Genomic DNA, 21,380 nt, shown 5'->3' with positions numbered 1-21,380 from the left:
TTGCCTCCTCTCTTTCCCTGGCTTCCTCTCTTTTCCGAGCCTCCTCTCTTCTTTTCCGAGCCTCCTCTCTTTCCCTGGCTTCCTCTCTTTTCCTAGCCTCCTCTCTTCTTTTCCTTGCTTCCTCTCTTTCCCTTGCCTCCTCCCTTTCCCTGGCTTCCTCTCTTTTCCTAGCCTCCTCTCTTTCTCTCGCTTCCTCTCTTTTCCTAGCTTCCTCTCTTTCCCAGGCTTCCTCTCTTTTCCTAGCCTCCTCTCTTTCTCTCGCTTCCTCTCTTTTCCTAGCTTCCTCTCTTTCCCTGGCTTCCTCTCTTTTCCTATCTTCCTCAATTTCCCTGGCTTCCTTTCTTCTCTTAGCCTCCTCTCTTTCTCTTGCTTCCTCTCTTTTCCTGGCTTCCTCTCTTTTTATAGCCTCCTCTCTTCTTTTCCTTGCTTCCTCTCTTTCCCTTGCCTCCTCCCTTTCCTTGGCTTCTTTCCTTTCCCTAGCCTCTTCTCTTTCTCTCGCTTCCTCTCTTTTCCTAGCCTCCTCTTTTTCTCTGGCTTCCTCTCTTCTCCTAGCCTCTTCTCTTTCCCTAGCCTCCTCTCTTTCCCTAGCCTCCTCTCTTTCCCTGGCTTCCTCTCTTCTCCTAGCCTCTTCTCTTTCCCTAGCCTCCTCTCTTTCCATGGCTTTCTCTCTATTCCTTGCCTCCTCTCTTTCCCTGGCTTCCTCTCTATTTCTATTTTCCCTAGCAATTTGCTTCATTTTTTCATTCTTTTCCTTCTCATTCATGTCAATAACATGGGCAAATCTGAGCAGGAATTTCTTTCTCTTTATACATTCTTGCTTTGGGTTCCTTGGTTGGCCCATCCGGAATGTAACGTCATCCAAAGCAGATTTCAGGAAGGTGAGGAAATCTGTATTTCTCCCTCGTGTCTGTAACTTATCATGATCAGAGTAGTTCTCCACTGCCACAACCACCTCTGCTCCCAAACTTTTAAACAGCTTTTCAACCTCAGAATAATTCCTTTTTACTTTGTGGGTGAGGACAACAATGGGGAAAACACCTAAAAAAAGGAAAGAAAAAAATATGCATGAAGCATTCTCCCTATCAGGTTGCAGATTATTTATACCTCATTCAAAGTTTTTAGCGCTATAACTGTAGTATAACTAGAACATTTATGTCTACATAATGATCTAAATCAGTAAGTGCCTGCAAAAGTAGAATCAACAGCACCATCCTAGTAGAACCAATGTTCTGGCACTATATATTGAACACATGGAGTGCCAAGATCCCTGAAGATCCCTGAAGATCAAGATGACCCTGAATTGAAAAAGTTAAAAGTGCAAAACATGAAAAATAAAAATGGGAAAAAATATAAAAAACTATACATCTCAAATGTCAGTGTACATACCCCAAGCCTTTGTGATAGAGAAATGTTCCCCTAGAAATGCACTAGGCACTCATGAAACCCATGGAAGGTCATAAAAATGCAATAACACTGGAGGCCCACGAGGGAGACTATGAAGTGGATAGACAAGGTGGAAGATTCTTCATACAGAAATTTGTGTGATATTGAAACAGATTTACCTGTCAAGTTTCTGCATTTTTTAAAACAAGCTCTCATTTTTGGCTCCTCCTCCTCGGACAATGTGGCCACCACCCTGCAAATAAAAGAGGCAATATAATATAAGGACAATGGCATCAAGGAAAGAATGAGTATATTGGTAATATTAATATCCTAAGGGTACAAGGGTCACATCTGGCAGGGTTGCCTCTTTACATATGTTTGTAAACATTAAATAAAGAAAATAAACATTCCTTACTTATAAACAAACACCGGAACTATAAAGTCTTTGTAATTTGGGTCCAACCTGGAATCCTCCAGCTGGGACACAAAGTCTTTATAACTGTCTCTCCATTCTACCTTCTCATCAAGGGGCATGAAGTTCCCTGGAAGAAAAAAAAAATTACTGTTAAATACACTTGGGATCCATCACTGCTTGTTGCTTCATGCATATAGGAATTTATTATTCATTTGAGATATTTTGGGGGTTCCAGTCCCTCAACATTTGATCTAACAAATGATACAAATTTGATCTAAATATAAACCAGTAGTTACCTGATTTTGTTGGGGGGGGGGGGAGGGGACATGTTAGTACATAGGGGGTGATTTATTAGATTTTTTTCTAAAAAAAAACCTCAAATTCGAATTATGGTTCAAAAACTCGAATGTCCATATTGAGTGAAAAAAACCTGAAAATGTAAAAATTCACAAACTCGAAAATTGATAAATAAGCCCATTAATGTACCCCTATTTATTGGTAAGTCCGACCGATTACTGTACTCTTCTATTTATCTCTCTCTATAAACAGGTATAGGATCTATCATCCAGAATGCTAATCATCATTGGCACAAAATGTAATGCCTAGCAACCAGCTAGTGCCTCTCCATGGCAACTCTGTTCTGGTTACGGAAGTAAAGGGTAAACTGAAAGCTAAGACATGAATAAACAACATTACCAACATGTTGATAAAGATTGGCTTATTTTTGTAAACAAAGCTAGTGGTTGTATGAAATGGTGGATGGTCCATGGAGCTTCTGAACCAGTTTTTCGAAACCACACATTGAGTTTCTGCAGAAGCTATGTCTTTTAGATCAACTTTGGTCTCGTTTACATTTACAATGAGACACAGGTTAAGAGTAGACCACTTATAGGAACAAGGGAGACCTGTGCTCAACATCTGCCCTGGACAAGTATGGGGTAACAAGTCATGTATGGGGTTCCTTTGCACCTTGCACCCCCTGGTCTTCCATCCATGTCCTCTGTGCCTTAATTCCACATGATACGCCAACAAACTTTTAAGATAGGCCATAAATCTATGTAGGAGGACACATATCTAAAAGACAATGAGACAAAGGTTAAGAGTAGACCACTTATAGGAACAAGGGAGACCTGTGCCCAACATCTGCCCTGGACAAGTATGGGGTAACAAGTCATGTATGGGGTTCCTTTGCACCTTGCACCCCCTGGTCTTCCATCCATGTTCCACATGATACACCAACAAACTTTTAAGGTAAGCCATAAATCTATGTAGGAGGACACATATCTAAAAGATAATAAATATTAAATAGCAGTGTTGATGGGCGTTCCTATCTAGTCCTGATTTAGACTCATTTCCTATATTAAAGCAACCGTTGTCAGACATGAGAGATAACTTTTACTTGTCAATCATTCACTTACCCAGCTGAGCGTAAATCATTCTCATCTCGAAGTTGTCCATCCTTTCAAACCCTCTGTTGTCCACAACCATGATGGTGGCTGTGAGTTCGTAGGCTCTCCTCTCCATGGTTACAGCACCCCCACTTGAAATCACCCCTGATTTTGCATGTGTTTCATACTTTCTTTTACTCAGAACATATATAAGTGAGTTTATGAGGGCAGACTTGCCATGCCCTGTGAGCCCAAACAGCTGCAGTAGGACCCGACTGTAGCCCTGGTTCCCCAGAGGAGAATGGTCCAGGCTGAAGTTCTGAATGTCGTCTTGGAGCTGGTTATAATCCATAGCTGAACAGTCTCTGGTAGTCTCTGTGCTTGTCCTAGTAGTCACTCTCTTTCAATGTTCTTTGATCTATATTTTACTTTCACTTTTCACACCCATTTTCTTGTGTTACTGTTACTACCACACACTTTCCAACCCTATACTTCCTTGTGCTTACTGTCAGATCTGTGCCGGCACTCTCTTGAAAAAGGTTGAATGTTTATTTGACAGAAAGATATTTTTTTTCCCCCTTTTTGTATAATCACATTGAGCTTCTTCTTTATGAGAAAACTGAAATTTCCCAGCATGCAGGGCAATGTAAAACATATTAATAATGTTAGACAATAATGTTAGAGTGCACCCAGTAAACATCATTATTAGACCATAGAATATGTCCAATGCATAATTACTAATTCTACTATTAGCTAGGCTAGAAACTGGCCCAAGGTATTTGCCTGGTTTGCTTTACAGACTTCTATGGAGCTCTGGGGGATATGGTATTCTCATTGTCTGCCCTAGGTGCCCATCTAGTACAGTTGAACAGGGTGGTTGGAATGACATGTAACCCATTTATAGGAGGGTGCTTGTGCTAGTTGGTGGCCATTTTCGCCCCAGATTGGATTTTTTGGTGTTCCGTTGGCTAACAGTAATGGGCAGGTTAAGGGTAATGGGTAGGTAAGTGTTCAGGTCAGAATTGAATTCATGACCCCAGTTATACAAGGCAGAAAGGCCAGTACCATATTTAATAACAGAACACTGCTTCCCATAACAGATTTCTGGTATTATGACGGCAAAATTATCTTCTGTTTTGATTAGGTATACAGCTGGTCTAGAGGTGGCCATACAGGGTAAGATCCGCTCATTTGGTGATGGAAGTCACACAACAAGCGGATCTTCTCCTGATATGCCCACCTAAGATTGGCGATATTGGGGTAATTTGATTGTTTGGTCCTAGGGCATAGGCACCGTTGGGCTGAGGACTGCATCAACAAGCCGATGCGGCCCCTGATCCAACAGAACATCAAACCTACCTGATTGAGATCTGGCCAATTTTAGGGCAGATATCAGTCGGGGAGGCCGGTCGGGGGTGCCCATACTCGGACTGAAGGACCTCAATCGGCAGCTGAAATCGATGTATGGCCACCTTAACTCATAATGATCAACCTGGACTGAGCTGCTTGATGGAAGGTCCAACATGCAGTGCAAGGGGTAAGACACTCAAATCTTCTGTTGCAATTACTCAACTGTATTTGAGCACTTAGGGGTTTGTAGTTGCCCCCACCTGTCCCCACCTAAACCCTGACTTAATGCAGACTCTAAAGGTAAGGAGCTTTGTTGGGCAAAGGCCATAATAGGGAATGGACGTGCTCTTTGACTGAGCACTAAGTAGAGCACGTTTGTGCCCCTTGGTGTTCTTGTGCTTGAATCCGGGACCTGGGTAAATGACTGCTGTAGTCTCCATATGATCAGATTTATGTGTATAGTGGAAAACCTTCCATACATTAGTTATATGTCACCATCGGAGCAAATGCCTACCCAACAAACTGGCTCAGCTGGTTTCCTGGTTCCCAAAGGAATTCAGTATAGGCAATATCAAGTTTCTGATGGAGTTGCTATGGAAGGAACAATGTTATTTCCCTCTACACCTTGCTTCGAATACACACACCCCTTTATATTAAGGAGATTATATAAAAAAAACTTTTTTTATATATTTATTTATAAAACAACATCCTAGGGCTCATTGACCAATGCTGGGAGTCAAATAGGTAGGCAAGTCTTTACTCAGCATGGGCTGGTCAATCAGTCAAACTGGGCACCCTTGAACACAGGTTCCGAGCATTCTAGATAACAGGTCCCATACCTGTATATGGTCTCATCTTTACAAAGTTATTTTATTTTTTATTATTTTTGTGTATATTAGGCCATACCTTTTGGAAGGATCTTGGGTAGCTTGGGAAAAAGTTGGTGTTTCTACTGTAACTTTATGAGTTGAAGGCCAGTTAGAGAGAAGACCATTTGCTCCCCTAGGTACATCTGAAAGCTCAGTTTGAAGGCCAACCACTTAGTGTGAGAGTTGGGGAGAATGGCCATTTTCTCCCCTATGTACAGCTGGAGCATAGCTTGAAGGTCAGATAAGGTGCTATTTGGGGTGAATATGTATTCGCTGCCCTAGATATTGGTGAAACTATAACTGAATTACTGATACACCAATATTTTCTCTGTACACATCTCATAGCTAAGGGGAGCCCTGGCCAAAAGCCACTCAGTAACCCCAACAACCATCATTTAAACCCATGTTTTGAAAAAGGCAAAACAGAAAAGCAGATAATTCCAACAATTAAAAGTAAAGATTGAAAGGTTGAAAAGAACAGGCCGGTGCATGATGTTAAAAGTTAAGGTGAACTTCCCCTTTAACATTTTTCTTAAATGGTTATTGAATATGGCAACATCTCTTATTTCTTTTTTTCTCCTTCTTCCTGTTTAGCTCATTCTCATCCATTTGATTTTCCATTGCTGTCATAACCTGTATTCTTACATGTTCCCGCATCGGAGCCGCAGTGTATTTCCTAGCCTCCTCTCTTTCCATAATCTCCTTTGCTTTCCTAGCCTCCTCTCTTTCCCAGGCTTCATTCTTGGAATCAGAGTCAGTGGTATCAGAGTATCGATAATCTTCATATTCATTGTAACTAATATGTGCTGACTCCACCTCTTTCCTAGCCTCCTCTCTTTCCCTAATCTCCTTTGCTTTCCTAGCCTCCTCTCTCCTAGCCTCTACTCTTTCCCTAATCTCCTTTGCTTTCCTAGCCTCCTCTCTTTCTCTAATCTCCTTTGCTTTCCTAGCCTCCTCTCTCCTAGCCTCTACTTTTTCCCTAATCTCCTTTGCTTTCCTAGCCTCCTCTCTTTCTCTAATCTCCTTTGCTTTCCTAGCCTCCTCTCTCCTAGCCTCTACTCTTTCCCTAATCTCCTTTGCTTTCCTAGCCTCCTCTCTTTTTATAGCCTCTACTCTTTCCCTAATCTCCTTTGCTTTCCTAGCCGCCTCTCGTTCCCTAATCTCCTTTGCTTTCCTAGCCTCCTCTCTTTTTCTAGGCTCTACTCTTTCCCAGGCTTCGTTCTCAGAATCAGAGTCAGTGGTGTCAGAGTATCGATAATAATCAGAGTCATTGTATCTAACATCGGGCCACTCCTTTCCCCTAGGTTTCACTCTTTCCCAGCCTTCACTCTCTGCATGTGCCTTTATCTTCTGAGCCATATCAATATCATGGACATATTTGAGCAGGAATTTCTTTCTCTCAATCCGTTCTCCTTTTGAGTTCCTGAGCTGTTGCACCCGGAACGGCACCTCATCCAAAGCAGATCTGAGGACAGTAAGGAAATCTGTATTTCTCCCACGTGTCTGTATCTGATCCTCCTCAGAGTAGTTCTCCACTGCCACAACCACCTCTGCCCCCAAACATTTAAACATCCTTTCAACTTCAAAATAATTCCCACTTGTTTTATAGGTGAGGACAACGATTGGGAAAACACCTGGATGAAAAAAAAAACATTTGCATGTTGAATGAGCAGCCTTCCCTTCATATTGCCAGTTCTCCATATAACTTTATATACAGTCAGTACCGAGCCTTGGGTAGAACCTAACCCCCTGCCCACCTTTAGATTAGCCTATCTCCTTGCATGGAAGGGGGGTGCAACTTGGGCACCATGGCCCGGAGATGGCCTAAACCTGGAGGAAGGCAGATATAAAAAGGACGTGCCTGGGCCACCCACTGTTGCACCCTAGGAACGTGCCTCTTCTGCCCTTATCTTCTGCCCATGGATACAGTTTATATTATACTATACATTACAAGGGGCTTACATATTTTATTGGATGAAAAACATGAATGTTTGTGTTGTGTTTTTTTCTAACCTTTATTTAGCGATAGATGATGAATATCTAGAGAATAAAGTACCCCCTATTGTAACATATAGGGATATTATAAGCCCCCGAGGTGTTCCTTATAATATATAGTGAATAAAGTGCCCCCTATTGTAACATATAGGGATATTATAAGCCCCCGAGGTGTTCCTTATAATATATAGTGAATAAAGTACCCCCTATTGTAACAAATAAGGATATTATAAGCCCCCGAGGAGTTCCCTATAATATATAGTGAGTAAAGTACCCCCTATTGTAACATATAGGGATATTATAAGCCCCCGAGGAGTTCCTTATAATATATAGTGAATAAAGTGCCCCCTATTGTAACATATAGGGATATTATAAGCCCCCGAGGAGTTCCTTATAATATATTGTGAATAAAGTGCCCCCTATTGTAACATATAGGGATATTATAAGTCCCCGAGGAGTTCCTTATAATATATAGTGAATAAAGTGCCCCCTATTGTAACATATAGGGATATTATAAGTCCCCGAGGAGTTCCTTATAATATATAGTGAGTAAAGTACCCCCTATTGTAACATATAGGGATATTATAAGTCCCCGAGGAGTTCCTTATAATATATAGTGAATAAAGTGCCCCCTATTGTAACATATAGGGATATTATAAGTAACTGAGGAGTTCCTTATAATATATTGTGAATAAAGTGCCCCCTATTGTAACATATAGGGATATTATAAGTCACAGAGGAGTTCCTTATAATATATAGTGAGTAAAGTACCCCCTATTGTAACATATAGGGATATTATAAGCCCCCGAGGAGTTCATTATAATATATTGTGAATAAAGTGCCCCCTATTGTAACATATAGGGATATTATAAGTCCCCGAGGAGTTCCTTATAATATATAGTGAATAAAGTGCCCCCTATTGTAACATATAGGGATATTATAAGTCCCCGAGGAGTTCCTTATAATATATAGTGAGTAAAGTACCCCCTATTGTAACATATAGGGATATTATAAGTCCCCGAGGAGTTCCTTATAATATATAGTGAATAAAGTGCCCCCTATTGTAACATATAGGGATATTATAAGTAACTGAGGAGTTCCTTATAATATATTGTGAATAAAGTGCCCCCTATTGTAACATATAGGGATATTATAAGTCACAGAGGAGTTCCTTATAATATATAGTGAGTAAAGTACCCCCTATTGTAACATATAGGGATATTATAAGCCCCCGAGGAGTTCATTATAATATATTGTGAATAAAGTGCCCCCTATTGTAACATATAGGGATATTATAAGTCCCCAAGGAGTTCCTTATAATATATAGTGAATAAAGTACCCCCTATTGTAACATATAGGGATATTATAAGTCACAGAGGAGTTCCTTATAATATATAGTGAATAAAGTGCCCGCTATTGTAACATATAGGGATATTATAAGCCCCCGAGGAGTTCCTTATAATATATAGTGAATAAAGTGCCCCCTATTGTAACATATAGGGATATTATAAGCCCCCGAGGAGTTCCTTATAATATATAGTGAATAAAGTGCCCCCTATTGTAACATATAGGGATATTATAAGTCACAGAGGAGTTCCTTATAATATATAGTGAATAAAGTGCCCCCTATTGTAACATATAGGGATATTATAAGTCACAGAGGAGTTCCTTATAATATATAGTGAATAAAATGCCCCCTATTGTAACATATAGGGATATTATAAGTCACAGAGGAGTTCCTTATAATATATAGTGAATAAAGTGCCCCCTATTGTAACATATAGGGATATTATAAGCCCCGAGGAGTTCCTTATAATATATAGTGAATAAAGTTCCCCCTATTGTAACATATAGGGATATTATAAGTCACAGAGGAGTTCCATGACCATATGAAGGTACGAGGCCGTACCTGGAATTGATAATTACCTGTCATGTCTCGGCAGTTTTTAAAAAAATCTCTCATTTGTGACATCTCCTGCTCCGGCAATGTGACCAGCACCCTGCAAGTAAGTATAGGGAGTATGAGGAAACCGGCACACATTGAGACAAGAGGCTGGGTTTATAGTAGTATTGGTACCCATAAGATGGGATGTAGAGTGATAAGGAACAGTACAGCGTCCTGTATGGTTTTAATTGGTTGTACTCCCAACCATAATGTTGTCCCACTATTCTTAAATCAATATTAAGGGTGAGGCATGCTGGGAGCTGTAGTCCAGCAACATCAGGGCTGTATTCTTAAAGCAATATTGCACAATAAAACTTTCCCAGCTCTCTAGGGCCCGCATTGGCAGCATTGAAATGCAAAAGAATCCTCCAATGAGAATCCCAGCTGATCTGTATAAATCTGGCTCCCTGTTCTCTGTTCCTGCAATTGGAGTTGGGAGCATTAAGCACAGTTTCCCAGCACTGAACAAGTCTGTCCCTTTATCCCCATGTCTGATTCCTGTGCCATATAATGACGGGAAAATGCCATCATTATCTCTATATGTAAGGTACCAGCAAGGGGCCTGACACAGTGCTGGGAATCAGCATTCTCATTGGTCACTTCTCTTGCATCTGTAATTAAGTTTTTAGCCAGTAGAATTCTCATTGGTGAATTGGTTTCCATGTATAATTACGTTTTTCATCAACTTCTATAGAGAATTAGGGGGCGCAGTGGGGCAGCGTCTACTGTTGTTTAACTTCATTAATGACTTGGGGGAGGGTATTATGAGTAATGTATCAGTGTTTGCAGATGGCACAAAACTCTGCAGACCAGTCAATTCTATCCAGGATGTGGCACCTTGCAGCAGGATCTTGGCCAACTGGCAATTTGGGCGGCTAAGTGGCACCTGGGAGGTAACAATATGCCCCCATTTATACCCTTAATGGGACTTACTTATAAACAAATACTGGAACTATAAAGTCTGTGTAATTTGGGTCCAACTCAGAATCCTCTATCTGGGACACAAAGACTTCAAAATCTTCTTTCCAATCAACCCGCTTATTAAGGGGCAAGAAGTTACCTGGAGGCAGAAATACGTTGTTATAAATAATTTTGTGATGTTTTATACATATAGAACTATATTCATTTAAATAAACCTGAGTAACCATAGAGGGGGGGTATTTTAGGTCCCCCCTCCAGTAAATACAATTGTTAAGTTACACTAAATGGAAAAACATGTATAATGAGCTGCTTTTTGTCTCACTGCTTGCCATGCTGCAGATGGGGGAAGGGAGGGGTTTGTTTATACATAGGCATCTCATTGGACTGTTTAATTGTTCTCATTTGTGCTTTTCACAGGAAACCATGATAGTCTATCTCTGTTCACATGGAGAGGTTCCCCCACCTTGTTCCTGTAATGAAGGACTTAATTCACAAGCCCCATTGTGTGTAAAACAGTTCACTCTACTCCCTTATAGAAGAACCGCTCTCTCTAATCTTTCCTTCAGTTCTCTATCCAAGTATAAATATTATGGTTTTAGGCCAATATTCCTCAATTTTATTATTAACTTCTGTGCTTTACTGCATCAAACGCTTTAGCAAAGTCCAAGTAGATGAAATCCACTGCCATTCCAGCATCAAGGTTCCTACTCACCTCCTCATAAAAGGCAACTAAATTAGTCTGGCAAGATCTGTTACGCATAAAACCATGTGGCACAAACTAATAGTATTGTGAACTGCAATGTATTCAAGTACCCTATCCCTTATTACCCCTTCCAAAAGCTTTCCTACTACTGATGTTAGACTAACAGGCCTATAGTTGTCAGACTGAGATGGTCTATAGTGACTGGGGGAATCAATTTCATCTGCACCTTTCTTCCTTCTGGTTTTTGTGCATAAACCTATGCAGCACCAGATTAGCCATAAAATTCTAGCTATTATCAACCCAGGTATGTAACATTGGTACGTACCCCGCACTCACTTACCCAGCTGAGCATAAATCATTCTCATCTCATAGTCGTTCATCTTTCCAAACCCTCTGTTGTCCACAACCGTGATGGTGGGTGTGAGTGTGTAGGCTCTCCTCTCCATGGTTACAGCACCCCCACTTGAAATCACCCCAGATTTGGCATGCATTACATACTTCCCTTCATTCAGAACACATTTGAGTGAGTTTATGAGGGCAGACTTGCCGTGCCCTGTGAACCCAAACAGCTGCAGTAGGACCCGATTGTAGCCCTGGTTCCCCCGATGACAATGGTCCAGGCTGAAGTTCTGAATGTAGTCTCGGAGCTGGTTATAATCCATAGCTGACTGTGCTCCTTCCAGGAGGTGATTCCTTAAAAGCTCCTGTTCACTTCTACACTTATATTTTACTTTCTCTTTTCTGATCTGTCGCAGCCTACACAGTAGAAAAAAAAAGCGATTTCCTCATATTTGCAATGTTTGTGAGACAGGCACTGCCCCGGTAGAAAAACATTCTTGCTTTCAGAAAAAAACGTACCTTTCTGTGGTTCTATGGACCCAAAATACATGGCAGGAGAAGGTTGTATGCCCAGTGTGCAAATATGTAGAAAAATAGGAGAGGTAGAATAGGCTACGTAGGCCATGGATGTGACCAAGAGAAGATCCTTCTTCAGGGATAATTATCATTCATTGATCCAGGTATAAAACATGTTCCCAACCCCAACCCAACTGGCATGAGGTACAGTAGAGGACCATACATAATGCATAAAGAGTCCATCAGTGAAGAGTTTGTAAGTCCATAAATCCATTTCATAATACAAAATTCAAAAATATCCAAAACAATGAACAACAACATAAGAATTTCTGCATTTCTGGCAAAGCGGTGGGGGTGAGGTGGTTGTCCAGGTCACCTAGGGTGCCTGGCTGACTTGGCCCACCTCTGTCCCAGCCAATCAGGTTTCTCTCCAGTCTGTAACCGGGATAGATGATGTCACAGAGAGAAAAACAGGGGAAAGAGTTCTCTGAAACCCTACATAGGTTTTGGGGCAGCATTCCTGGGGCACCAGTGGTTGTTAGATGACTACTAAGGGGTGTGTATATGTACATATTGCTTGCAACTGAATACTGATTACTAAGTACCCTTTTTAAGCACCTATGCAGGGCACATCAGTCCCGGCTCATGTTATGGCTTATGGGAAATTGCTGCTCACCGGTAAGGCTAAGCACATATGGGACTTACTTCTAAAGGTACATCTTTCTTGTTATTTTATATAATTCAGTAATTTATTTCCCAAGTGTGAAATATTCTATTATTAAATAACACTTTTTATTTGAATACAAATTATTCATTGAATACTTTTTTCTTTTATAAAAGGTATAAATTCCATTTTTGAGCTTTTGACATTGAATCTTCCACTCTGAGAAGGGCAGCTTCGGTGGAAAGGTGGACCTTTAGGTTGACCAAATAGTAGTACAGGGTTAAATTATTTTAGTCTGCCCGGTCATTCTGTGGGATGTGTTGTGTAGTCACTAAGGAATCAGTAGGGTGGAACAGTTCTGCTTCATTTACACCTTGTAGGAATCTACTGTACTCTAACATCATAGCAGTATAGAAAGTGCTATTTGTATAGAGCATAAGTCTTGTACACAGTGACATCTACTGGCCATTTATATAAACACCCCAGAATGCCAATGATGAAGATGCTGCCATTGTAAAAGGAAAATCTAGCCCTGCTACTAACATGATCAAAATCCAATATTCCTTCTGTGCTTTACTGGATCAAACGCTTTAGCAAAGCCCAAGTAGATGACATCCACTGCCATTCCAGCATCAAGGTTTCTGCTCACCTCCTCAAGATCTGTTACGCATAAAACCACGCTGGCACAAACTTATAGTATTGTGAATTACCCTGTCTGCTTTCCATTCCCAAAGTGTTAGTAATGACATAGGCTGGTGTATGCTTAGATACTGTATGTATTGTAACTTTTTAGTTTGGTACTTTATGTGTTGTACATATGTAAAACTCATCTGGCTATGGATAAACAAACAGGAAATTGTCCCTCATCGCCATCCATACTTTGTCTTTATTATCATTATATAATTTGAATAACATCTTCTGCATACAATTGGGTTTATATCTCTAAGTGAATATCAGCCTACATGCCTGCAGTAACTATAATTACTATTAAACCCGTCTCTCTACTGTATACATTCTACTAAAATACTACATCATTTTATACTGATTTGAGAATTTAAAGAAGCAATTTCATTTTTTGCCAAAAAATCAGCCTCCTACAGCTTCTACTGCTACTAGTATCTCTATATCCGGTTACAATAACAATAAAACCATTTTTTTTGGGTTGCTGAGGGGGGTCGATGACCCCAGTAATCAAACGCCATTTACAATGATTTGTAGACAAAATAGAAAATGAAGCTTGAAACGCTACTAAGAATAGGTCAATCTAATTACGTTGTAGGGTATTAAAAGTGATAATGCAGATTGTTATTGAATGTGACATCTTTTTGTCTTCTCCTTCTTAACTGGGATATTCTCTTTTGTTTGTTGTTGTCCCATAAACATTTGAGCCACTGCTGCTTTCCTAGCCTCCTCTCTTTCCCTGGCTTCAATTGCTTTCCTAGCCTCCTCTCTTCTCCAAATTTCCTCTGCTGTCACAGTTTTTTCTCTTCTCCAAACTTCCTCTACTGTCACAGTCTTCTCTCTACTCCAAGCTTCCATTGCTTTTATAGCCTCTCTTTTCCTAGCCTCCTCTTTTTTCATAGCCTCTACCCTTTTCCTAGTCTCCTCTCTTCTCCTAGCCTCCTCTTCTTTTTTCATAGCCTCCTCCCTTTTCCTAGCCTCCTCTGCTTTTTTAGCCTCCTCTCTTTTCCTAGCCTCCTCTGCTTTTTTAGCCTCCTCTCTTTTCCTAGCCTCCTCTGCTTTTTTGGCCTCCTCTCTTTTCCTAGCCTCCTCTGCTTTCCTAGCTTCCTCTCTTATCATATTCTCCTGTGCTCTTCTAGCCTCCTCTGCTCTTCTAGCCTCCTCTGCTCTCCTAGCCTCCTCCTCTCTTTTCCTAGCCTCCACTTTCTTAGCCTCCTCTCTTATTCTAGTCCCTTTCCTCATTGCTTCTTTATTTATCCGCTCAGCCATATCAATATCATGGACATAAGTAAGCAGGAATTTCTTTCTCTGTATACGTTCTTCCTTTGGGTTCCTGAGTTGCTGCATACGGAATGTCACATCATCCAAAGCAGATTTAAGAACGTTAAGGAAATCTCTACTTCTCCCTCGTGTCTGTATCTGATCCTCCTCGGAGTAGTTCTCCACTGCCACAACCACCTCTGCCCCTAAACATTGAAACATCTTTTCAACTTCAAAATAATTTCCACTAGTTTTGTGGGTGAGGACAACGATTGGGAAAACACCTACAGAAGTGAAAAACAAAAATATACACGTAGATACAGTTTTATTCCATTTATAAACACATAAACATTTGCTATTTTGACAAAAAGTATGTATGTGTGTGTATGTGTATAACTATAAAGTCAGGGTCGACCCACTGGGACACCGAGGGCCCTGTTCTGACTGATGCCCACGTGGTTTTCTTTTACAACAACAGCAACAACTAATTGAGTGTGTCCCTACTCATTTCAGTGTTTATTCCCATAATTCCAGTGTCATTTTGGTCCCTGGGAGTTGCGTTGGTGGTAACTCCAGGTTCCCTTGGGCACACGTGTGCTTAATTTGGAACAGGAGTCAGAAGGTAGCGGCAACTATACTGTGTCCCTTTTATGAATGGTTTTGGCAAACTGACTGCAGTCAATCTACAGATGCAGCCAAGTTCCTTTCCCATGTAGTTGCGTTATGTCTGTTCTAGGGAAAAAAAACAAAATTCACCATCAGGTGATGCATGGTCTGTGGTGTTTTCTATTGTCTTTTGCAGGCAAGTCTTTGCACTCTGGCACCATCTAGAGGCAAGTTGAAAAATGGTGTCTGGACATGGTGAGACAAAATGTGAAAACTTGCTGGCTGCATCTGTATGAGCCCCCTGCATGTAGCCTTACATTTGCAGATTTGCATTCCCTATCTCAATTGTCCTGTCTCAATTCACTGTTGCTAATTCATCTACATGGTTAACCACTTAACTCGACTGATCCCAAATGATATAATTAAATTATCTATAGGAACTATACGTTGAGGAATCCCTTTCATAGCTATGCATTCTACAACACAAGGTGCAGAGGGAATCTTGTACCAGCAACCCCATGGGCACAATAGTCAATCTACAGATGCAGCCAAGTTCCTTTCCCATGTAGTTGCGTTATGTCTCTTCTAGTTAATGCAAGGAGAAAAAAAAAACAAAATTCACCATCAGGTGGCGCATGGTCTATGGTGTTTTCTATTGTGTTTTGCTGGCAAGTCTTTGCACTCTAGCACCATCTAGAGGCAAGTTATCACATTTAAAAAATGGTGTCTGGACATGGTGAGGCAAAATGTGAAAACTTGCTGGCTGCATCTGTAGCAGCCCCCTGCATATAGCCTTACGTTTGCAGATTTGCATTCCTTATCTCAATTGTCCTGTCTCAATTCACTGTTGCTAATTCATCTACATGGTTAACCACTTAACTCAACTAATCCCAAGTGATATAATTAAATTATCTATAGGAACTATACGTTGAGGAATCCCTTTCCAACGACATCTATGCATTCTACAACACAAGGTGCTGAGGGCATCTTGTGCCAGCAAACCCATGGGCACAATAGTTACTCTCAAATTTGCACCCTTTATGGCCTTAACCCTTCCACCCATGAGGTTGGGAAATGGGTCCGTCCATGTAGAATTTACTGAGCCAATATCAAGTAAATGTAACCCAATGAAAAACATTACATATAGTATTACCCATGCAGTGAGATTACTGAACCAAATGGAGCTCGATATCTATATATATATATAGAATTTACTTTACACAATCAGATTTTTTTTTTATATGAAATTGATATTTACCTGTCAGGTTTCTGCAGTTTTTAAAAAAAGCTCTCGTTTGTGACATCTCCTGCTCGGGCAATGTGACCAGCACCCTGCAAGAGAAATTATATTGACTGTCCAAGATTGTAAAATGTATGTTCTGGTCATCCAACCTTTATACTGAGGCATATCTTAAATGTAATTATCTGTAGCAGTTCCAGGTCGGAAACACAGGGCCATTGCCACATCTCTCCATGATTGTTGCCCAAGCCCTGAACAAAAAGCACAGGGAAGTTGTGTCTGCTTTCTGAACCCTTGGGAACCTCCACCTTGGCCTCCACAGTGACTCTCCATCAATAGAATCAATAGATTCAGCCTCTTCAGCTAAGAGACAACATTACTTTTTTGGAAGGGGGGGGGGGGCTGCAAACAAACAAATAAATACAAATACAGAGGGTCATTTTTAGGCACTGGGCAAATTAGCTCCTGGGCAGTAATGCAGGGCAACCAATCAGATGACTACTTTTATTGTTTTACCTACAGCTTGCTAAAAAACAAGTTTGATTGGTTGCTATGGGTTACCACGTTGGGGGTAAATTTGCCCAGTGTTTATTAATGAGCCCTCAAGTATTTTAATTCTGATCTCTACACTCCACATAGGGGCAGGTTGACTGAAAAAAATTGAGCTTAATAAATAAAAACTCACTCATTCCTATGGGATTTTTAGATTTTTTTTAGACAATTTTCAGAAATTGACTTTAGCTCAGATGTACGTTATAATCAATTTTGAATTCATCATGATCTAGGGTCAACTTACTCTTAGGGGCTTTAACAGGGTCGGACTGGGCTGCCGGGACACCGGGAAAAATACCGGTTCTAGTGGGCCCCGACGGCCCAGACCCGACCCTTGCCGGCGCTCCCCCATCCAACTGCTCCTCCCCTGATGCGTCAAATTTAGGCGCTAGGGTGAAGGCGTCGGGTGGGTGCCCTGCGAGGGTGGTTAGGGGGGCCCTTGTGGGGGGGAAGTGGGGGTTAGGGGACGCGCCCGGCTGAGGGCACCTGCAGGGCCCCTGGGATGAGAGCCCCAGTGGCTCTATTTTCATTTTGGGGTCTCTACGTAGAGCAAAGCAGCCCGAAGCTTCCTTGCGAGCCAAGTTTGGGGCGTATGTCTTCCCAGCAGAAGCAGATTTACATTACTGCAGGTGGGAAGGAAAGTAGGGATGCCTTTGTCGCCCGTGGTTACCCAAGGTTTGAAGAATGTGATAAGTCGGTTGGAAAACTCTTCCACCACTTCTAGAGCGAGAACCCAACTGGTACCAGGTCCTGTACTGGGAGCTGCAAAGAGTTTTTAGCCCTGTTTTTAGCCAAGGGCAATAGTCCGAAGCTGAATAAGTAACCCCACATCCCAGCGTAGTGGTACACTTACTTATAAACAAATATCGGAACTATAAAGTCTGTGTAATTTGGGTTCATCTCAGAATCCTCCAGCTGGGACACAAAGTCTTCATAACTGTCTCTCCATTCCACCTTCTTATTAAGGGGCATGAAGTTACCTGGAATTAGTAATAAATCCTATAAATACTTATATGAACAACAAATTCATATTTCTTCTTTCATACAGAGTTTAATTCATTAAGGAAGAGGGGTTCAGGCATTTTTCTAGCCCTTCTTGCTTGCACTCCATGGGTTTATCTTGGCTGGTGTATAAGTTATACAAGATTTGTGCTCCAATAGGTTTATTATTCCTTTTGTTTGTTATACCTCTTAGGGCGGCCATAAATGGGTAGACTTAAGCTGCTGATTTGGGTCTTTCAGTCTGATTAAGCTGCTTGTGTATGGAGACCCCCAATGGGGCTACCCAACCAAAATCTTGCCAATCTGTCAATTGAACCCCAAACAAACCCTGCACACCAGAAAAAAAACTTTCTCAGGGAGGTATTACAGTAAAAAGATATTTTTATTTAACAAATAATTCTGCAGCCAAAATATCAGTACAATATCCATCAATAAACAATACAAACCACCCAGTGAAAAAAACTGAACAAAAGGATATGAAGGCAGATACTCTGGATGAGAAAATACCCCAAGGTTTCGGCTCAAACGCCTTTAATGGGGGGATTGTTGAAACCCTAGCACCTGGATATTTCATATATTCTATATACTTATTCTTTTTGATTGTTTGTAAAGGGCAAGAATATCTTAGCCCAGAGTGCCCTCCATTATCCTAAATCCTATACAATCTGTCAATTGGGCAGGTTTGATTTTCCCATTGGATTGATGATCACTTTGGCTCATTGATGCAGTCCTTGCTCCAACGACTCCTATCCCTGTCGTTGTAATTCAATTGTTTGGCCCTTACAATTAGCCCTATATCGGGGCCCCACAACTTCCACTCCTAAAGGCTGCCATTTCTGTGGGAGTAAGGGGATGAATAAAGGATTTACAGTCACTTGGTTCATTTTTTTCAATGTGTCTGTATAGACAATAGACAAGGGTGAAAAACTGGTTCAGCCTGTATTACTAAGGCATTAGTGGAGTTTAGTGAATGCTCGTCAAACGTCCAGTTACATTGCCATGGCAATGGCACCATGGTATTTTGTAACTACACCAATCTGCATTACTCTCCATCATGTACTCACTGCCTGTAGTACCTATAGCAATGGGGCATTAAGAGTGTAGATGTGGAATTAAGTCACATAAGTTTGTATAACTGACAGATACATACATAGTCTTATATTTATGATCTTGGATGTTATAAAAAAATGCATATCAATGTTGTTAGTGATACAAATAGTTATCTGTAACAGAATCCTGTCATGGGAAAACATGTTTTTTTCAAAACCCATCAGTTAATAGCGCTTCTCCATATGGCTAGCCATATTCTTCATTTCCCAGGGTGCCACAGCCATGTGACTGATAAACTTCAGTCACACTTTACTGCTGCGCTGCAATTGGAGTGATATCCCCCCCCCCCTCACCCCCAGTGGATCAGCAGAACAATGGGAAGGGAGCAAGATAGCAGCTCCCAGTAGGTATCAGAATAGCACTCAATAGTAAGAAATCCAAGTCCGGCTTGGGACTCCTCCAGTTACATGGGAGTAGGAGAAACAATAGGTTAGCTGAAAGCAGTTCTAATGTGTAGCGCCAGCTGAAAGCTCAGACTCAGGCACAAGGCACTGAGATGGCGCCTACACACCAATATTACAGCTACAAATACATTTGTTGGTACAAGAATAAAAGGTTAAATGGGAAATGGGAATTATTTGCTGTGTAACCTATGCTGCCTCATTAGCCACCTTTCATATGTTTCTCAATATTTAGGGTATGGGAAGTAGCATTTATACTAACTGGGTCACTTACCCAACTGAGCGTAAATCATTCTCATCTCAAGGTCGTTCATCCTTCCAAACCCTCTGTTATCCACAACTGTGATGGTGGGTGTGAGTCCATAGGCTCTCCTCTCCAGAGTCATAGCTCCCCCACTGAATACGACTCCTGATCTAGCATGCATTCTAAAATTCCCCGTATACAGAACACACTTGAGTGAGTTTATGAGGGCAGACTTGCCGTGCCCTGTGAACCCAAACAGCTGCAGTAGGACCTGATTGTAGCCCTGGTTCCCCCGCGGACAGTGGTCCAGGCTGAAGTTCTGAATGTACTTTTGGAGCTCAATGTAATCCATAGCTGAAGGGTCTCCGAGAGTCTCTCTGCTTGTTCCAGTATGAACCTGAACTCTGTTGCACCATATTAAGTCTATATTTTACTTTCTCTTTTCACTCCTGTGTTACCGTTACTATCCCTCTTATACTTCCTTGTGTTCATTGTTATTCAGATCTGTAGCAGCGCTCCCATGACAAGTATTTGTTTTGAAGGAGAACTAAAGCCTAAGAAGGAATCTGACTAGAATACGGCAATATGGTATATAAAGAACTTATTTCTCCAGTGCAGAGGCTCAGCAGCCATAAATAATAATAATCACCATCATAAATGTAGATATCCATGATTTAAAGTTGTCCATAAGGGATCAGCATTTTGTGAGTGGGTGTCTTTTGAATGGTGGGGGACCATGAAGACCCTCAGTGTGCTCTGGGCTGCTGTTTGAAGGCTAAGCTTAAGGTGGCCATACACGGTAAGATCAGCTTCACCTACGGGTGGGCAATATTAGCTAAACAGCGGATATAGGTGGTGTTGGTTCGGGGACCGCATCAATGAGCCAATGTGCCCCCCGATACAATGGAAAAATCAAACCTGCCCGATCAAGATCGGAGTGATTTCAGGCCAGATATCGGTCGTGCAGACCCGTCGTTCCTGCTCATATACAGGCCGATAAGCTATCAAATTGGTCTAAAGGTCTGACATTAGCAGCTACAATAGGCCCCTCTATGGCCACCTTTGGGGATCATAGTAAATTATCAAAATAATGAAAAAGTCACATGGTGCTACAAGGCTGACTGGATTGACAAGATCAACTCTACATCTACAGATGGAATCTTGTTCTTGCCGCTGTTTATGGTTCCATCTCAGCTTTTTAAAACAAAGACCCCATTTGATAAAGCCGAGCAGATCATCTCATTATATGGAAACTGTGGTGATAAAATGCATCCTAAATGCATGCCCATATATTGCAGGGACCAGACTGATATTTTCTATATCTATGTAAAGCAGTTCTGACCTAGAAGATGCGTTTTAAAAGTTGTATGTAATATAATGATCTGCTAATTATATCTGATTCATACTGTCGGCCAGGGATCCCCAACCTTTTATACCTTTGAGCCACATTAAAATGGAAAAAATGTTGGGGAGCAACACAAGCATGGAAAAAGGTCCTAGGGGTGCAAATAAGAGCTATAATTGGCTATTTAGTAGCCCCTATGGGGAATGGCAGCCTATTGAAGGCTCTGTTTGGCTTTACACTGGGTTTTATGCAACCAAAACTTGCCCCCAATCCAGAAATTTAAAAATGGCACCTACTTTGAGGCCACTGTGAGCAACATCCAAGGGGTTGGGGAGCAACATGTTGCCCCCGAGCAACTGGTTGGGGATCACTGCTGTAGGCTCTAATGGCTTCTGTGCAACACATACAATAATTACACCAACTAAATTGTTTACTTTTATTGTCTTAACTG

The 21,380-nt window shown here is 41.3% G+C and overlaps 1 protein-coding gene across 1 annotated transcript; it reads right to left on the bottom strand.

Annotated features, from left to right (window-relative positions):
* Window positions 1-13,793: 13,793 nt before the first annotated feature.
* LOC116407659 (golgin subfamily A member 6-like protein 1) lies at window positions 13,794-20,055 on the bottom strand. Its single transcript, XM_031893400.1, has 4 exons — window positions 19,615-20,055; window positions 17,681-17,807; window positions 16,294-16,367; window positions 13,794-14,713 (listed from the first exon to the last, which is right to left on the bottom strand). Exons 1-4 carry the CDS (start codon window positions 19,934-19,936, stop codon window positions 13,794-13,796), a joined length of 1,443 nt encoding a protein of 480 aa, XP_031749260.1. The 5' UTR covers window positions 19,937-20,055.
* Between the last annotated feature and the right edge of the window lie 1,325 nt (window positions 20,056-21,380).

The sequence above is a fragment of the Xenopus tropicalis genome, chromosome 9 (assembly GCF_000004195.4).
Source record: "Xenopus tropicalis strain Nigerian chromosome 9, UCB_Xtro_10.0, whole genome shotgun sequence".
Classification (NCBI taxonomy): domain Eukaryota; kingdom Metazoa; phylum Chordata; class Amphibia; order Anura; family Pipidae; genus Xenopus; species Xenopus tropicalis.
Note: the sequence above shows the minus strand (reverse complement) of the source record. Positions and strands in the feature narration are given on the sequence as shown.